This window comes from Epinephelus lanceolatus, chromosome 1 (assembly GCF_041903045.1).
Source record: "Epinephelus lanceolatus isolate andai-2023 chromosome 1, ASM4190304v1, whole genome shotgun sequence".
In the NCBI taxonomy this organism is placed as follows: Eukaryota; Metazoa; Chordata; class Actinopteri; order Perciformes; family Serranidae; genus Epinephelus; species Epinephelus lanceolatus.
Window position 1 is genome coordinate 27,958,608 of NC_135734.1, and position 16,675 is coordinate 27,975,282.

A 16,675-nucleotide genomic window follows, 5' to 3' on the forward strand; every position below is an offset into this window, starting at 1 on the left:
TGAACCAAAAATAGAGAGCAAAAGTAGTCTACACACAGCTGCTGTGGACTGCAGTTTTACCTGTCCCTCCCGACATTTCACCCTATTGGTTTTGTCTCAACAATACTACAGTGTTTGGAAAAAAATAAAAGTGCTCAAGAAAATGAACAACATAGGCTGGAGAGAGTCTCCACACTGGGCCTGTGGAACTGTGCAGAAGTGTTGCAAATAATACATCAAAGTCAGCGGCAGAAACACCAGCGATATCGACAACCACTGCACCCGATGATGGAGGACTGCCAGCAGATTTTTTTGTGAACTAATGTTAAAAGGAGAAAGTTTTAGACACCAGGCTATTCAACAATAGCATCAGCACTCCAACCAATGCATCTGTTAAATGTCGACTCCAACACAGAAATCCCACCCACCATCAGCTGCACACCAGAAACGCCAGAACCACCAGCGCTAAGGCACATGTGGTTCCAGCAGCTAATTCCCTCTCAGCCCACACAAACCAAAACAGGGCTTCTATTACAAGCAGAGGAGGAAGCAGCTTACTGAGCATTTTAATAGGATGTGTGTTTTGTTTTGGGACACTTCCACATTCAAACCTGCAAACAAACATGTCCAGAAATCTAAACTGACAAGTGGATTTAATATCTCCTTCAGAAACACAATCTCTTTCCTCCATGACCAATTTCATTATTCTTAGAGCATAAACTAACATCAAGCAGAAAGGTTGAATAAAACAAACTCAAGGTGAATCTTAGGTTAACCACATTCTTGTTATGTCAGGAGAACAGATATTCGCTCTTGTTTTGATGAGACTGCAGCTATGATTATACCAACTCAGAAACTATTGAGCGCCACGTTACTACTGACTTACAAGCTTTCAGGATCTGACTCTGCCAGTGTCTGGTGCCTAAGGTAAGAGCTCTTTCTGTAAATGATCACTGGTTAAACACAGACTTTGGTCACATGGCAATGAGACAAAGCAAACAACAGACAGCTTGTTTTGAGGCTCACAATATATGGTCCAGAATGAAAATGTTTCTTAAAGCTGGAGTGGGCAGTTTAATTTGATGTCACTGGGCAAAAATCCTTGAAAAAACTGTAAGCTTAATTGAGTGGACTATGAGAAAACTGGACGTCTGCACCTCCTCTTGGCTCTGTTTTCAGGCTTTACAAAATCTAGCTCACGATGGGACACTTCACAGGTCATTTCAGAGAGAGGACATTCCTATTGGCTGTTCTACAAATGCAAATGCGTGTGCATGTCACTTCAGTGAAAGTCTGATTCAATGGCGAAGAATCCTGCAGAGAAAGTTGCTATTCCAGAATTGGCAGCAACTACCTACACTGCAAAGCAACCTAAAACAGGAAGACAGACTTATCAAAAAGAGTCTGACAATCAACAAAACAGGATCAACAGGAAGGCAATCCAGGCACTCTGAAAAAAATATAGAAAAATGAAGAAGGAAATATTAAAAAGCCTTTATTGTAGTGAGGAATCACTAGCATTATGAAATCCACAGAAATGTCTTGCCATGGGGTAGTCACGATTTTTTGTTCTAATGGCATATTTATGCTCAGCAAGGCGATCCCTCAGGGGTCTTTCTGTACAGCCACTGTGTCAGTGGGGCCATACCTGTGTTGTATGTTTTGAAAGCCCTGACGAAGACCTGCAGTGGTCGAGATTTAGCCACTACAATAAAGGCTTTTTAATATTTCCTTCTTCGTCTTTCTATATTTTTCCGAGTGCCTGAATTGCCTTCCTTTCGATCCTGTTGTTTCCCGTTCTCCACAAGCACCTGACACAAGATTTTGATGTATGTTTGTATATACAGAGCAACGTGTCAATATCAGCAAAGCATTTCAGACAGAAAATGGTTCCAATAGTTTCACCTTCTGCTAACCAGAGCCAAAGGCTCAGAGCTGCAGACGCTCATTTTTCATGTAGCTTATTTTAGCGAGAGCCTCAAATCACAGTATTCTCTATCACTACAGACCACCTCACTAGGAGAAGAGTGGGCAGCAGCTATGGAGACGGACCCCCAGACAGCAGCCTCAGCATCCTGAATTCAGTCAGCGCAAACCTTAGCCATCCCTGACTCCCTGCCAGATCAGCAAACTTTCTGTTGCTGCTGTTACACAGATTAGGCTTGGCACTGCTGCTGGACACTAGCCTGCCTTAACACCCAGCGCTGGAAGGTTTGCACTGGCCAAATTGCTGCTACAGCTGCCTGACAAAGCTCTGTCTCCTGAGCTGCTGCCCACTCTCCTCCCTGTGAAGCCGTCCACAGCGGCAGGGAGTGAGGCGGAGGGATGGCTAGCTAGCTAATTTATGTCTCATTTGTGTTCTGATAAACAGAGAGAGAGAGCTGATCGAGGAGGAGCTGAGTGAATGTGCTGCTGGCAACTCTACAATGAAATAAGATTAAATACATCAATGTGTGGAAAACACTGGGTTACTGTATGAAGCGTGTGCATATATCTGTGGCCATCTAGTGGGAGGGGCTTCGGACAGAGAGGTAAGAGCTTCGAATTCTGCCTTTTGGCCTTTTCCAGATTCCTGCCTACCTCAGCTTTACTGTGCTTCTCTGCACTGAATTATTTACAGATATTTGCAGATATAAGTGAACATGTCATTGTTGTTTCATGTGTCCAGTCAGCACTTTTCAGGGTTTTTCTCTTTCTCTTCACTTTGGAGCCACAGAGGACATAATGCAACTGTTTTCACAGGCTGAGTAGTACTGCTCATGAACAATGCCAGATTTAAGTAAATGGTGAGGCTGTAAGGTGGAAGTATAACAGTTGTTTTCTGCTATCTTCACTCAAAGTGCAGGGCTTTCTAATGCAGAAGGCAATCGAATTTTTGGAGCCTGTATAATGTTAACTACTTAGCCAACCAATCACAAGTGGGGTTTCAGCTGTGAGTCACCGTGGCAACATCAATGTTTAAGCCTGACTAATTAAACCAAAGATTTTCCAATACTTTCACTGATTCCAACATCAGTGTGGAATATTTGTTTGGTAAATAGGTCAGTTCCCCAATGAATTAATCACTGGAGTTCAGAGCTTTTGTCTCCCCCCTCTGGCAGTGAGAGTAATTATACAAACACCATTGATGAACGCTTACAACGTACGCCTGCAGGTGAGCTCGCTGCATCTCCCCCCGTCACCAAGAGCACTCTTTTTTACTTTCATCCTTCCTCTGAATGCCGAGTTTCTTTTATATGTGGAGCATCCACATCAGAAAACTTTTCTTGGACAGTTCTAAGGATTTTCCACCACAGCTTCTGACATATATCCTAGCTGCTGCTCAGTCGCTGCAGTACTCGCCTTCCATTCTTTAAGAAGAAAAAAATCTTTATTTCAAACTCTCAACATACAGACTACCAGAAGAAAACATCAGAATCATGCACATATGAATGAAGCTTCGAGAAAACAAAACCAAAAGCAAAGCCAAATGGAAAAAGACATTAATTTCATGTGGAATAAATGAATTAATCTCTCCCCCCTTTTGCTCTGGCTGGTTGACAAAGCTGAAAGCAGTAAAGCAGGATAGTCGCCACAGACACCACAACTTTGGTATACGGAGAAATACAGAGACCTTCCCCTGTCTGTCATAGGCTTGATCAGCATTGTGTGAACTCACTTGGCGAGGGCTTGAATATAGCTGACGTTCATTTTTATGCACTCTAGCTTTAACTTAAACTCAGGTCAGATGAACAGTATGAAACCACCTTAACTGATCATTTGACTGCGAATCTTTAACTCTAATGAACCTTAAACTTCATTTCATAGGATCAGGGGTCAATGGAACTTGTTTCTGGTACACCATGGAAAACAGCATGTGCTCTGCATGTGTTCTTGCTGAATGTGCTCTCAGTTTAAAACATCATAATCGCATCCCAATTTCAAAGCAGCACACACACAATCCTACACAACCTGTCAGAACAAAAGCAGCAGCCTGCAGTATGAGACGAAGTAGTATCTGCGTATTCAGTGCATCAATGCCATGTTGAGGCGTGTGCTATTAGCCACGGGGAACATTATTGCTTAAGATGTATACATGCTTTGAAAGACTAAAAACTAGACTCCATGCCCAGACAGAAAGATTCACATCTCCCTCTGTTCACCTGCCTCACTTCACTGGTTCAACCTTCATTCACCGGCTAAAGATGCAATCCTGCTGCTCAGTCTAGCCAGATGGATTCGAGAAGACTTTATGGTGAGTGAAACATTTATTTGAGCTTTCTACTTAAATTAGTTCCAACCAGGAAATAAATCTCAATACCCAGAAAATTGCCCTGGATCCTGTAAGTGCCCCGAGAGTCGATTCATTATGAGTCAGACAGCTCCCAGCAGAGTTACAAGACAACATTGCAGATTAAAGTCTTGTTGGGCTTGTTTCTAGTGTTGGAGGAGACACAAATCTCAACTCCACTGTCCAGATCAACCGATACACATTCTTCACAATAAGGACCCTATATCTGAACATCATTTGTTTCACCCATTTTTTTATTATATTATGAGCTGAACATAAATAAAAGACTTCGCATGACTACGCACGCTTGACTTTCTAAGATTAAGACGTAAGCTTTGTTTTTTAACTCTAGCAACATCAAGACTATCACTGTAAAGGCCCACTGAAGATATGACTGAATGCCTGACAAAGTGTCCTCGACAAGCACAGCACTATTTAAAAGTGAAATTATTTTCAGCTTGAGGCAGTCAAGGAAGCAGAAGAAAAAAGTGACGAGTTCTCTGAAAAAGAGCAGCAGCTGCAGCAGGCAGGACTTTTATCTCTCTCCCTATCGACAACTGCAAAGGTATGAAATACATGTATTTTTTTTGTTTAGAAAAACCCCTTCAAATTCATGGTCTTGTTGTCATTCTGCTTAATTTTCCACCAATCTGTCACGGACCGATGTGTTAATGTGATTACTGCAGCCCTGACGACCACCTCGGCTGATTAAATGAAAATGTTTGTGGAAATGATAACCGAGCAGCTCTTTCTTGCAACAGAGACACATTTCCAAATATAAAACATTACGCAGAACAATGGTGAGTCAGCATCGTGTGATTCTCACACAATTAACACATAAAAGTATCTCTGATAAAAAATTAAAGAAAGATGACTTGTAGATACAAATTAAGTTAGAAGATTATTCACAAGATTGAAATCAGTCCAACTTCAAACTACAGAAATAATAATGAGAGTAGAATGGACATTCCCACTGAAATCAACATAGCTGTATGGTCAGTACAGCAGCCATGTTTATATGTACCGCTGTCACTGCAAAGAACTGTGACCATTACGCGACATGCTGCAGCCACAGCCTACAGGACATGCCCCAACATATCGTAACCATGTAGCCTACAAGACTAACCCACCAAACCCTGCTAAGACATGACGTTATAGTGAATAAACATGAGGCCAAAAGTAGCAGTTATCCACTTTTTAATTCACTAAACCTGAAGATGTGATTCCCTTTTAAGTAGGGCTGCTCCCTAATAGACGACCAAGTGTTAGTCTACCAGAGCGGTCATTAGTCGGCAAGATTTCACTGGTCGCTTAGTTGCAAAAAAAAAAAAAAAACCAAACTCTATTAGGAGCTGTGCCTTGTTAAAATAAATCAAAACCTATATGACTGGACCGCATGGGAATTTCAGTTGAAAGGAGAGACACAGGAAGAGGCCATGCTCAGCAGTCAGACAGGAGTAATTTACAGGGCTGGTACCTGCAGTCATGACATTGGCTAGTTAATAACATGGCGGGCAGGAAATCCAAAGTGTGGGATCATTTTGAGAAGGTGAAGGACGAACCCAAGGTGATATGTAAACATTTGCCTATCATTCATCGACTACAAACATGACGTATGATCTGAAACGTGTAAGTAGCTACATGCTCATTAGCCACTTAGCACAATCATTACTGCTTTGCCAACAGCGTCATTAACAGGCGGCTCGCTCAGTGACATGCACTTGTAGATTAAATATAGGCCTATATTAATGAAGGTTCATTAGTACGGTTTTGTATTTCTCTGTAATGTAGCACAGTGTTAACAATGTTACTGATACTTTTCTTTCTCACACCTTCAACTCAAACCATTGTGTTGCCCCGCCCAAAATATATCATTTAATAATTAAATTAATATCGTAAACATGCAGGCGACTAGTCGACTAATGGCCCTAAATGATGACTATTGGTCGACTTGGAATATTCTTAGTCGGGGGCAGCCCCACTTATAAGTGAAAAGATGTAGCCCTATCCCATACCACACTGCCTACCTCCACCTGTGCATAACGGCTACCTCGCTGCACTGCTGCGGCTCCCTAACGTGGTGTTCACACAGATAGCGGCACTGCCTGCCAGCCTATGTCTTTCCACAATGAGGTTGCCTCATATAACAGCCACAAGAAATGGCTTGTCTTAATGGATTCTGTCCACAGAAATGCTAGAGGAAGGAAACAGGAAGTGTTGGAAGGTCAGTGACATACTCCAGAGCTACAAAAAACTAAAACCAGTGAAAGGTGTAATGTTGCTGGTATCATGTCCATATGTCATTTTCACTGTCTACTTCTGCTGAAAACCGCATGCTTCACAAGGAAAAAATAGGCGAAGCTCTAAATCTCTAGATGAGCTGCAGCCGAGCCACGCTGCTCACGCGGCATGTGTGGCTGCTGTAACCTGGTGACATGAGCGCCAGAGTAAAAAGTAAGTAAAGACACTACCCTAACCATAACCATCTCTCTTTTAACCTATCACCTCATAGCTAGCTACATGCTAATGCAGATTGCAGCAATATATCAGTTTTATTGTGTACTGTGATATTAAAGTTGATGGTCATCATACCATGGACATTTGCGTATCTACTATTGTAAAAAAAAAAATGCAACTGGACGGAGAATCTCCCCTTTATTTTAGTTATTCTCAGTGGGACACTTTTTACACGTACTTACATGAACAACATGGATTCAAGTTTCAATTGTAGTAATAAAATGTTTATTCAACCAAAAATAACGTGTCTGTTTTCATTTCTTCAAGGGTCATTATGATTGATAACAATATATATAATGAATAATAAATTCCATACCATGATACCATGATACAGCGACATTTTCTAAGACGATTATCATACAGTGAAAATCTCACACCGTTCCAACCCTATAATGCCAACTTTTTTGTAGAGGCTGAGTTCTTAAATGATTTAGTGTCCATTTATGAGTCGTTACAATTCATAAATCATCTTCGAGAAGGAGCAGATGTTTACCGTGGGCACTGGGCTACGTCGAATTTAACAATATGTTAACAGAACAAGAAGGGTTAATTGCTAATGTGACTGGTTCAAAAGATATGGCTCCTTTGATCCAACATCGGTTGACCAGCTGATGGTATAACTTGTCGTGGTATAATAAACATATTTTTTTTGCTGTCAATGATTTTTCTTTATGTTGTTGTTGCAATTTTGTCATGGAATAAAAGTCACTGACAACATTCATAGTGAAAATGAAGAATCACCTGATTCACCTGTTCAAAAAGAAGTAGGAAGAAGTAAATTTATCTAGTCCTGCCCCATTTTCTCATTCAATATAGTTACTTTAGCATCCAGCTATTTACAGCTATATTTTTTAACATACAAGCGAACACAGAGAAAATGCAGAATACCTACAAAATGGCAATTAAACTCAAAATGCCCTTCAGTTCCACATCATCTGTCAAAGACTGACTGAGGACTGATTTAACTGCTTCATATTTCTGTCGGTACGTAAGAGAATCACAGTGTTTGATGATGTTTGGCTGTTATCCACGTCTCTAATATCAAACGTCGGCGAGATTTCGCTTGAGTTATGACCATTGGCTCTGTGACACACCAGGACACACAGATAATGATAATAATGAAAATCATTAAGAGCACCATCAAGAGACAGACAAAAGGAAAACACTGTTATAGCATTTATGGTAGGCCAAAACGGAGATCTCAAACTAGCGAGTGTCACATACTTCATGGACGCTGACATATGTTGTCACCGTAACAACTAACAATAGTCGCCTTTTTTTTTTTTTTTTTTTTTTTAAACCAGTCTGATGACCACTGCAAACAGTTCAATATCTACTCCTCTCTGCATAATTTCATGGCATGTTTGGATTTGTAGATGCGGTTTATAGCAGCAGTCACATTGTGAGACTCTGGTCCTAAACATATGACATTATCAGACTTTTGACCCAGGCTGTTTTTGGTTGCTGGGACATATTTAAAAGACTAGAATCAACAAGCTTGTTGCATCACAGATTAATTATAAATGCCCTTGCAAAGCGATGTAAAAAATCCTACTGTGTGCATAAATCAGGTTTGTTACATGACTGTAGCCCACAGAAACTGCGGAGCAGCTCTGACTGTGTGAGTCAGTGCGGCTGAAACAATACCAAGTTTTTTTACTGTGTGCTCCATTTCCTCTCCTCTCCAGCCCTGTGGGACATCAGAAAACTCTGTATCGCAGTGCTGCGATGAAGCGGCTGAGCAGCACAACGCGCTTGTGCCGCTACTCTGATACCTGCTATACTCACACACCCCTGGGATGAGATAGAGAGAAGCACTATGTGATGTGACCCATATTCACTTACAGCAGAGAGAGCGAGAGGTTGAGAGGGTGGAGCAGCAGAGTGATAGGTGGAGTATAAGAAGCAGAGGGAGCAGACGTTTACAGCTATACGTATGTGCTGTATCTATCTATCTACACTACAGCTCACTATATATCCATCCATGTGGCACCACACTGTAGCCTTCTAAAAAAATCTGTTCATATACAACTAATTTGCAATAGCAAGTATGTTTTGTGGGACACATAATGCCGTCTGTATTATATTTTCAGCAAACAAGCGGCCTGGTTCCAGGGATGACAGTCTGTACATCACTTTGTCTCAGGCTGAAATATCTCAACTACTACTGATGGGAATGCCATAAAATTTAGTGAAGACGCTCATGTCCCCCAGAGGATGAATCCTAATGACTTTGGTGATCATCTGAATTTTTTCTAGTATCACCATGAGGTTTTGAATGAAATGTCTCTACAACTGTTAAACCAATACTTTGGTTTATGACCAAATACCTGCAAATATAATGACATTCTCATTAGGGTTGGGTACCGTTCATAATTGAACCGATACAGCACCGGTACCGGTATCTGGAATTCGGTAACGGTACCAAACGGTACCTTATTTCGGTACTTTTAACCCTATGGGCCCTAGGCCTTTTTGGGGTATTTTTACTGCCTTTACTTTTAAGCTCATATCACAGTCATTATAAAGGCTACATACACATGCTATATCTTGTTTGTTTTTTTTCAGGACAATCTGGGCTAACCAGATTTGCCATCATTTCATGTTCTTCTATGTGCCTGTGTTTTATATTAATTTTTATATCAATGAAAAAACAAAGCTGTGTGCCTAAATTCTTACATTTTTACATGTATCTCAGCATAGCAAGTTGGAAAAAGACATATTCTACCATATATGAAGAGGGGAGACTCTCTGGAATCTGGCAATATAAGAACCATGATGGTGGGACATTCTGTCACTTCACAGCTGTCCAAAACATGTGGTTTGTGCCAGGCGGACATGATTGCCAGTATTTTTTCATTATTGCAAGAAATTCCATTGACTCATTCACAAGTCAAAAATGTGTTTTATCTGAAAGAAACATGCAATATTTACATCTAAGATCATAGAAAAATAGTCAACCAAGTGCAATGATGTCCTCCAAGATAATATTTGTTTTTCAGTTTCAGTTATATATTGGGGAGACATTTTGGGCATTGGTGGGGGGGCACATGTCCCCCTCAGTGTATATGGTGACTACGGCCCTGTCACGCATGCATAATTAGGCTGCAGTTGTCTGGGTGCGCAAAGGTGAAATGGCTGGTCTTGTCATACAAAGTTTGATGGAGTGTCAACTGGACAATATGGAGATATTTGCATCTTGAAAGCTGGACTACAAATGTGGATAGACAGGGAGAAACACATGCAAGCCTAAGACGTGGTAAGATACGATATTCCTCACTATATGAAGTGACTGATAACAAGATCTGTATAATGGATTGTAAAGAAATTCGTCAAGTTTTTATTTTGTAGACAATTGATCAGTATTTAGAGCGTGATGGGATGACAGCACAATGATGTGTGTGGTCCTGTGCTTTCATGTGATATGCGTGGCATTTCTGTGCGAGCCTGCGTTCACAAGTAATTCATCCAAGAGTAATGTGTGTGCAAAGCTGTATGAAAGCTCTGTTATACATCATTTTATTGTAATTTTTCGCTGTGAAAACATTGGATTACCGACAAGTGCTTGTCCTTGTCGGAAAGCTACAATTCTGCTGTTTCCGCTGATATGCGTGGCATCTTGCTATGTCGTGGAGAAAATCCACAGAGAAGAACGGGTGTGAATTTGGACGCACGGGCCCATAGCTAAACTTCTCAGTTTCAACATTTTATTGAGAACATTTAGGAACAGTGCTGCACGTTAATTTTTGTCTGCACATTGTTTTTGTCGCCATTGTTGCTGAGTCTGAGGTGCGAGTCATGCGCTCTCGCTCCGCCTCCACCTCAGGTACCAAAATTTGGCACCGTTTCATTTTAAGTGAATCGGTACTCGGTAGTACCGACGTGAATCGGTACCAAGTACAAAAAGTACCGAGTTTCGGTACCCAACCCTAATTCTCATCAGCCTCAGCTCTGCTTGGTGTGGTGGAAGTTAACAAATGTCAGCATACTAAAACACTACACTAATACGGTGAACACAATAAACATTCAGATCAGCATTTCTTTTAAGGACAGCTGTAGAGTCTCTGCTCACATGGCCATTGATCAGGGACACTTAACTTACTTTGCCTGGGGACCATTTTTGTAAAATAAACATTAATAATTAACATACAAATATTTATAAATAAGCTCTATTTTCATGGTTTTTTTGGAGGGATTCAAGGCTGATCAAGGCAATTTTCAAATGATTGTGATCGGCTTTAACGAGCTATATAGAGCCCAGCCCAATCCAATCATTTGCTTTTCATCAGGTGTCACACAGGTGTTTTTCTCGCAAAGCCTCCATGAACAGCAATGCAGTGAGTGCAGCTGTCATCAGCTCTCCAGCTCTCTTTCTCTCCTCCACTCTATGTGTGTGCAAGAGCAAGGGCTGAGCCCTGCCCACAGCGAAACTCCACACGCCATAAACGACAACAAAAAGCAGTATGAGACTGTTTATTTATGTTATTTACCAAAGTTATAAGCAGTTGTTTCATTCCAGCTCAGTGTGAGGGTCTCTTGCATTTTGTTTACATCCATGGCGAAAGGTGTTTCACTGTGAGTGGAAGAGACGGACATCAGTACTGAGCTTACCACAGTCACACTTGCTACACCACTGCAAGTGCAACAAAAGCCCCGCAAGCAAAAAGCCAATAAGAATAATATATCAATGCAGGCTATTCAGCGCAAAAGAGGCACGGACAGGGAAAATTAACACTCAGTGGGATAAAGTTTGTTGAGGTAGGCTAACTCAGGCCAGGCTGCACCAAAGAACCAACACTGGAGAATACACTCATAAAGGGACAGAGAGATTCCCTCACGACAGCGACGAGGCCAAAAACATCACAAAAAGGGCTTGTTATTTGTAGATTTTGTTTATTAGTTTGAAAAAATAATAGTAAATAAAAGAACATTAAGGACTAACTTGGATGCAGAGACTTTTCTTAATGTATTGCAGAGCCATTACATTGTCATGAATATACACAAGATTGATTTAAATTATTACAAAGTTCTTCTGAAGTGTTCACTGTGCAGCTGTATTACCTAGGAAAATAAAAGTATCGGATCAGGACTGGGTATCAGAAAATAGTCTCTATTAAGTGACTTGGATCTGGGCAAAAAAAATTGACTGGGTCATCCCTAATTTTTACGCACTCTGTCATTTTATTTACATTTGTTGTTTAAAAAAAAGTGTGAACCAATTTCTTCTCAGTTTGAGTTGGAAAATGCTCAGCGGGCCACCTGGCACCCCACTGTGAGCTGCCAGGTACGGATCACTGCCATAGACTCTCAGTCTTGTAATCAAATTATTGGCAACACCAACAGACATTTTGGGCTCTGCCTTCTTCAAGACGTGCATTAAGTCATTTCATGTATTTCTGTACAACTTAAGTGTGATTAACATTTTTATTGTCATATTTAGGCAACTCAAAGCACTTAATTAAATTGAAAAGTCACCACCGGTTTGAACTACAAGACTTTTTTAATATTCAACAAAAAAACAAGTAGTGCTGTAATAATTAATAGATTAGTTGGAAAGTAATCAACAGCAGACAACATTAATAATAATAATTAGGTTCAAATCAGATATGAAGCAAAAATGCCAAAATGTGAGGATCTACCGCTCCACTCTGTTTTAGGTAACTGTAGGTTGAGTACGTTTGGGTTTTGGTGTGTTGATCCTAAGAAAGAAGTCATTTGAAAAATTCCCACTGGGCTTTTTATTTTTTTATTTATTTATTTATTTTTTACAGAGAATTCATCCAGTGGTTCTCAAACGGTATCTTTCATGCCTCCATTTAGAAAAGCAAACTGATTTAACAGATTTTATTTAAATGAGCATATAACCTTATCTGGAGTGTTTCTTTTCATGTGTGTTACTCACGAGTTATTGGAGTGCAAATGTAAAACACTAAATATTTATCACACACAAAAGACACAAGGCTCTCCCACTCCACTGACAGTGATCTCAAGAGCATGACAGGCTTTGTCATATTTCAGATCTGACTTGATGATACTGGACGAGCATCACCAGCTTTTCTCTCCTTCCTTGTAAAAACCTGACATGCTTTGATCTTCACATCATTTTGTTGGAATGAATTTTACAACACTTTTAAAGTTATAGTAACAGGTTCGCCTACCAGTTAGAGAACAACTGGATCAGGGGCGCCATGGCTTTTAATGGGTTTAAAATTTAATTTTTGATATATATCTCCAAAAGTATAAAAGACAGAAAAAACACCCCCTTTATTGTTTTTGTGCGAAGTTTCTTAATCAGTGTGATGATGGCCTGGATTGTGCCAATATACCATCATAAATAACCTTAAATAAAAGTATGTGTCTTTTAAAAAAGGTGTCTGTGTGAAATTTCTGACTACAACAACTTTGCATGTAAAAGCCTCTAGTTTTATAATAAATGCTTATTTTGATATTCATATTACTTTGAGGTGTACGGCAGATATCTGTGCAAATCTGAACTAAATCCAAGCAATAGATGAAAAATTACAAGAGATTAGGTAGCCCCAGTGGTTTTATTCTGCACTTTTTTACCTATGTGAGTCTATGATGAGTCAGTATATTTAACAGTTTCATAACTTTTTGCTGTATAAAATATTTTTGTTACAACAATCCATTTCATGCAGGGGACATATCAAAACATGGCCTTGTTTTGCTCTATCCCGGGAAGGGGTATCTGAAAAACTAAAGCCCTTTTGAGGAGTTGTGCCTGTACTAACTGTGCCCCCCCCCCCCATAATTCAGCTCCTACACCGGATTAATCCAAAAAAGATCATCACATTAGTTGGTTAAAAAAAAAAAAAAAAAAAAAAAAAAAAAATCATTAGGTACAGCCCTTTGGCAGAACTGTGATCTTTTCTCTACCCTGTGCTTTAGTGGCCTAAACCTAAAAACATGAGGAAAACAGGATGCAAACTCCCATCTCCAGAATCTAAGTCCTGCTCTGTGAAGTATAAAGACATCACACTTCCTGGGTTGGAAAAAAAACACTGCCAGTGAATCTAATCAAGGCAGCAATTACATTTCCTTCACAACGTACTTGGAGAGCAATTAAGTAGTATATGAGCATAATGTGTAGGACACAGGGTTGCTATCCATTTATCTATCCATCCATCCATCCATCCATCCTACTATCTACTATCTATCTATCTATCTATCCGTCCATCTCTATGCAGAGACACAAAGCAGGAGACAGACAGAGTCAAGACAGAAGGGGCGGGAGTGAAAAGGGCGAAGGGGAATAAATCCTCACTGCTGCAGTATTAATTCTTAATTGGAAAGAGATGCTGTTCTTCAGCGTAGCGATTCTGCTTCATTTAGCTTACATGAAGAGACCCAGGGCAGAGGGCTACGTAGCTGTTTCAGAGCACTCAGCAGAAAAATCAGCGGAAAGGAGGGAAGGAGGAGGAGGAGGAGGAGGAGGAGAAGGAAGAGGAGGAGGTGGAGAAAGCAATGTCTATATACCCTATACTTGAAATAACCCAATTCATCATAAAAACACTCACATATACACACACCCCCACACCTCCCTGATTTATAGACCCCTTTCCTAATTGGTAAATACACCTCGAATCTCCAGTTGTGATTGGCCAGAAATGCCTCACTGTGTGCCCCGAAGATGAGTGGACCATCTGGCCTGTTCCTCCCTCTAGAGCAGCCTGATTGCGGAGCCTGGAGGTGGGCCCAGATAACTGTAGTCTCAAGTTAAGTGCCAGCTGTACTTAACAGCAATGGGTTAAAGGTTAATAATTAAGAAGAAAGCATGGGATTGATTAAAAAATAGAGAAAAAATGTTAATATTAAAGCAGGAATTCACAGTAAAACCACACCTTTCTTCTTTAATAGGCCTACTAGTAGTGTTACAGAACATGCAGTCCTACTAGGAGCTATTACTGCACTGTTGATTTTCTCAGGAGTGTCTCACAAGATACAGAAACTTGAAAGCCTGCATGGAAAAATCTAGCAGCGGCGCACGATGCTGAAAAAAAGCTCTGTTCAGTTTCACAACAACTGCACACTGACTTAATGTTGCCTGTCAAATACAATGAGCCTCTCGCTGCTTTAACCAGCAGCCCTCACCTAGAACTTCATTGGCATCACTTTAAAGTGAGTGTCAGGGTGAAAACACCTTTTTAAAACACAGTGATGACAGACATTTTGCATCACATAAACACAGACATCTGATGTGAGACAGTGGATCTTCGGCTTTCGGTGTTTAGATAATTAAAAAATACTCATATGGCTAAATTACTGTCCAGAAACTGCACATTTTATCTGATTTAAAAGCCAAGTTGATTTAAAAGGAGCTTTTCTGTTTAAGTGAGGCACTAAATGTGATGTCCAAATGTGAATCTAAGTGATATAGCAATGCCCAGTCATACTGTGGACTACACCTTACACAGCACTGAGCCTTTACATTGATGTAATCGCCAACACTGTCCAATTATGTAACAGCAGAAAAATAAAACAGGATGGCTGAAGTATCTCTTGACACCGGGGCTGAGTGGACAAGCCCAAAGTTGTCTCCCCATCACGAGCCCGGGTATGTTTTCAATCAGGGGAACCGTTACTTACGTGTATTGCTGTGGGAATGTGAGCCCCGCTGCTCCAGGCCACGATGCGCTGAAAATCAAGATAATCTGGATAGATACCAAGCAGACGATGCTGCAAGACCTTTTGCCTATCGCCATTTTCCATTAACAATTCTCGTCACGGGGTTTCTGTGCGTGAATGAAGCGCTCCGGACCGTCTCATGGGCATACAGCTAGCTCGGTGTGAACGTCCGGCTCAGTTTCCCGACGAGTTCATGGTATCGGCTTGTGTTGTCAAGTGGACGCGGAGGAGGCAGGCATTGGCCGCGGAGGCATCGCGGACGGTGGGAGATGCACTAATGCAGCTGCCAAGACACTGCAGAGTCTCTCCTCCTGCTCCCACATATACACCACCACCACCAACACCACCAACACCAACACACAGCCCCGGCGCGTCCACGACGACAGCTCTCCCTCTCTAGCTCTCTCCTCAGCAGCGCGTGGAGCCAGGCGCGTTCACGCTCACCAGGCAACAGAAGAGCAGAGGAAGAATCTAGTTTGGGCTTTATTTATCTCTGCAGAGCCACGTGGGATTTGTCATCGGCATAAATTTAGTGTTTTTTATACAGGGCTGACCGCTGCTCTCCTGTGTGAGATACTGCAGGCCAGCTACAGAAGACAACCACAGCAGGGGTGTCAAACTCATTTTAGTTTATGGGCCACATTGTGATGTCAAGTGGGCCACACCAGTAAAACCATTGCATAAAAACCTATAAATAACAACAGCTCCATTCTTAAAACGTGCATCCATCTACACAACCGATAATAAACAGCCTGAGACTAAGCAGTAATTATAATATATATTGCCATTTACATACAGTCTCTTTCAAAGTAAAAGCACTACGTCGGTACAACACCACAGTTGTTTTCCTCGAACAACTAATGCACATGGTTGGGTTTAGGGCAACAAAAGCATGTGGTTGGGTTTAGGGCAACAAAAGCATGTGGTTGGGTTTAGGGCAACAAAAGCATGTGGTTGGGTTTAGGCAGCAAAAGCACATGTTTAGGTTTAGGATAAAAGAACAGGGTTTGGCTTTAAATTCTTTTTGGACACGAACACCACTCTCCCGGGTGAAAGGTAAGAAGGTTACTGTAAGAAACCTCGGAGTAATATTTGATCAAGATTTGTCTTTTAATTCTCATTTAAAGCAAACCTCACGGACTGCATTTTTTCATCTGCGTAATATTGCGAAAATTAGGCCTATCCTGACCCGAAAAGATGCAGAAAAATTGGTCCACGCTTTTGTTACCTCAAGGCTGGATTACTGTAACTCTCTATTATCAG

At 41.0% G+C, this 16,675-nt stretch overlaps 1 protein-coding gene and 1 long non-coding RNA gene across 2 annotated transcripts in view; one reads left to right on the top strand and one right to left on the bottom strand.

Annotated features, from left to right (window-relative positions):
• Nucleotides 1–15,839, bottom strand: part of LOC117257156 (voltage-dependent calcium channel subunit alpha-2/delta-2-like) — a 69,853-nt gene extending 54,014 nt beyond the window's left edge. The window contains exon 1 of the mRNA XM_033627099.2: nucleotides 15,374–15,839. Within this exon, the coding sequence (XP_033482990.1) occupies nucleotides 15,374–15,489 (116 nt within the window). The 5' untranslated portion in view covers nucleotides 15,490–15,839. The remainder of the gene's footprint in view (nucleotides 1–15,373) is intronic.
• LOC144463669 (uncharacterized) lies at nucleotides 4,009–9,108 on the top strand. The gene is made up of 3 exons (XR_013491713.1): nucleotides 4,009–4,213; nucleotides 4,707–4,814; nucleotides 8,455–9,108. It is a non-coding gene; the product is annotated as an uncharacterized LOC144463669 (long non-coding RNA).
• Nucleotides 15,840–16,675: the final 836 nt, after the last annotated feature.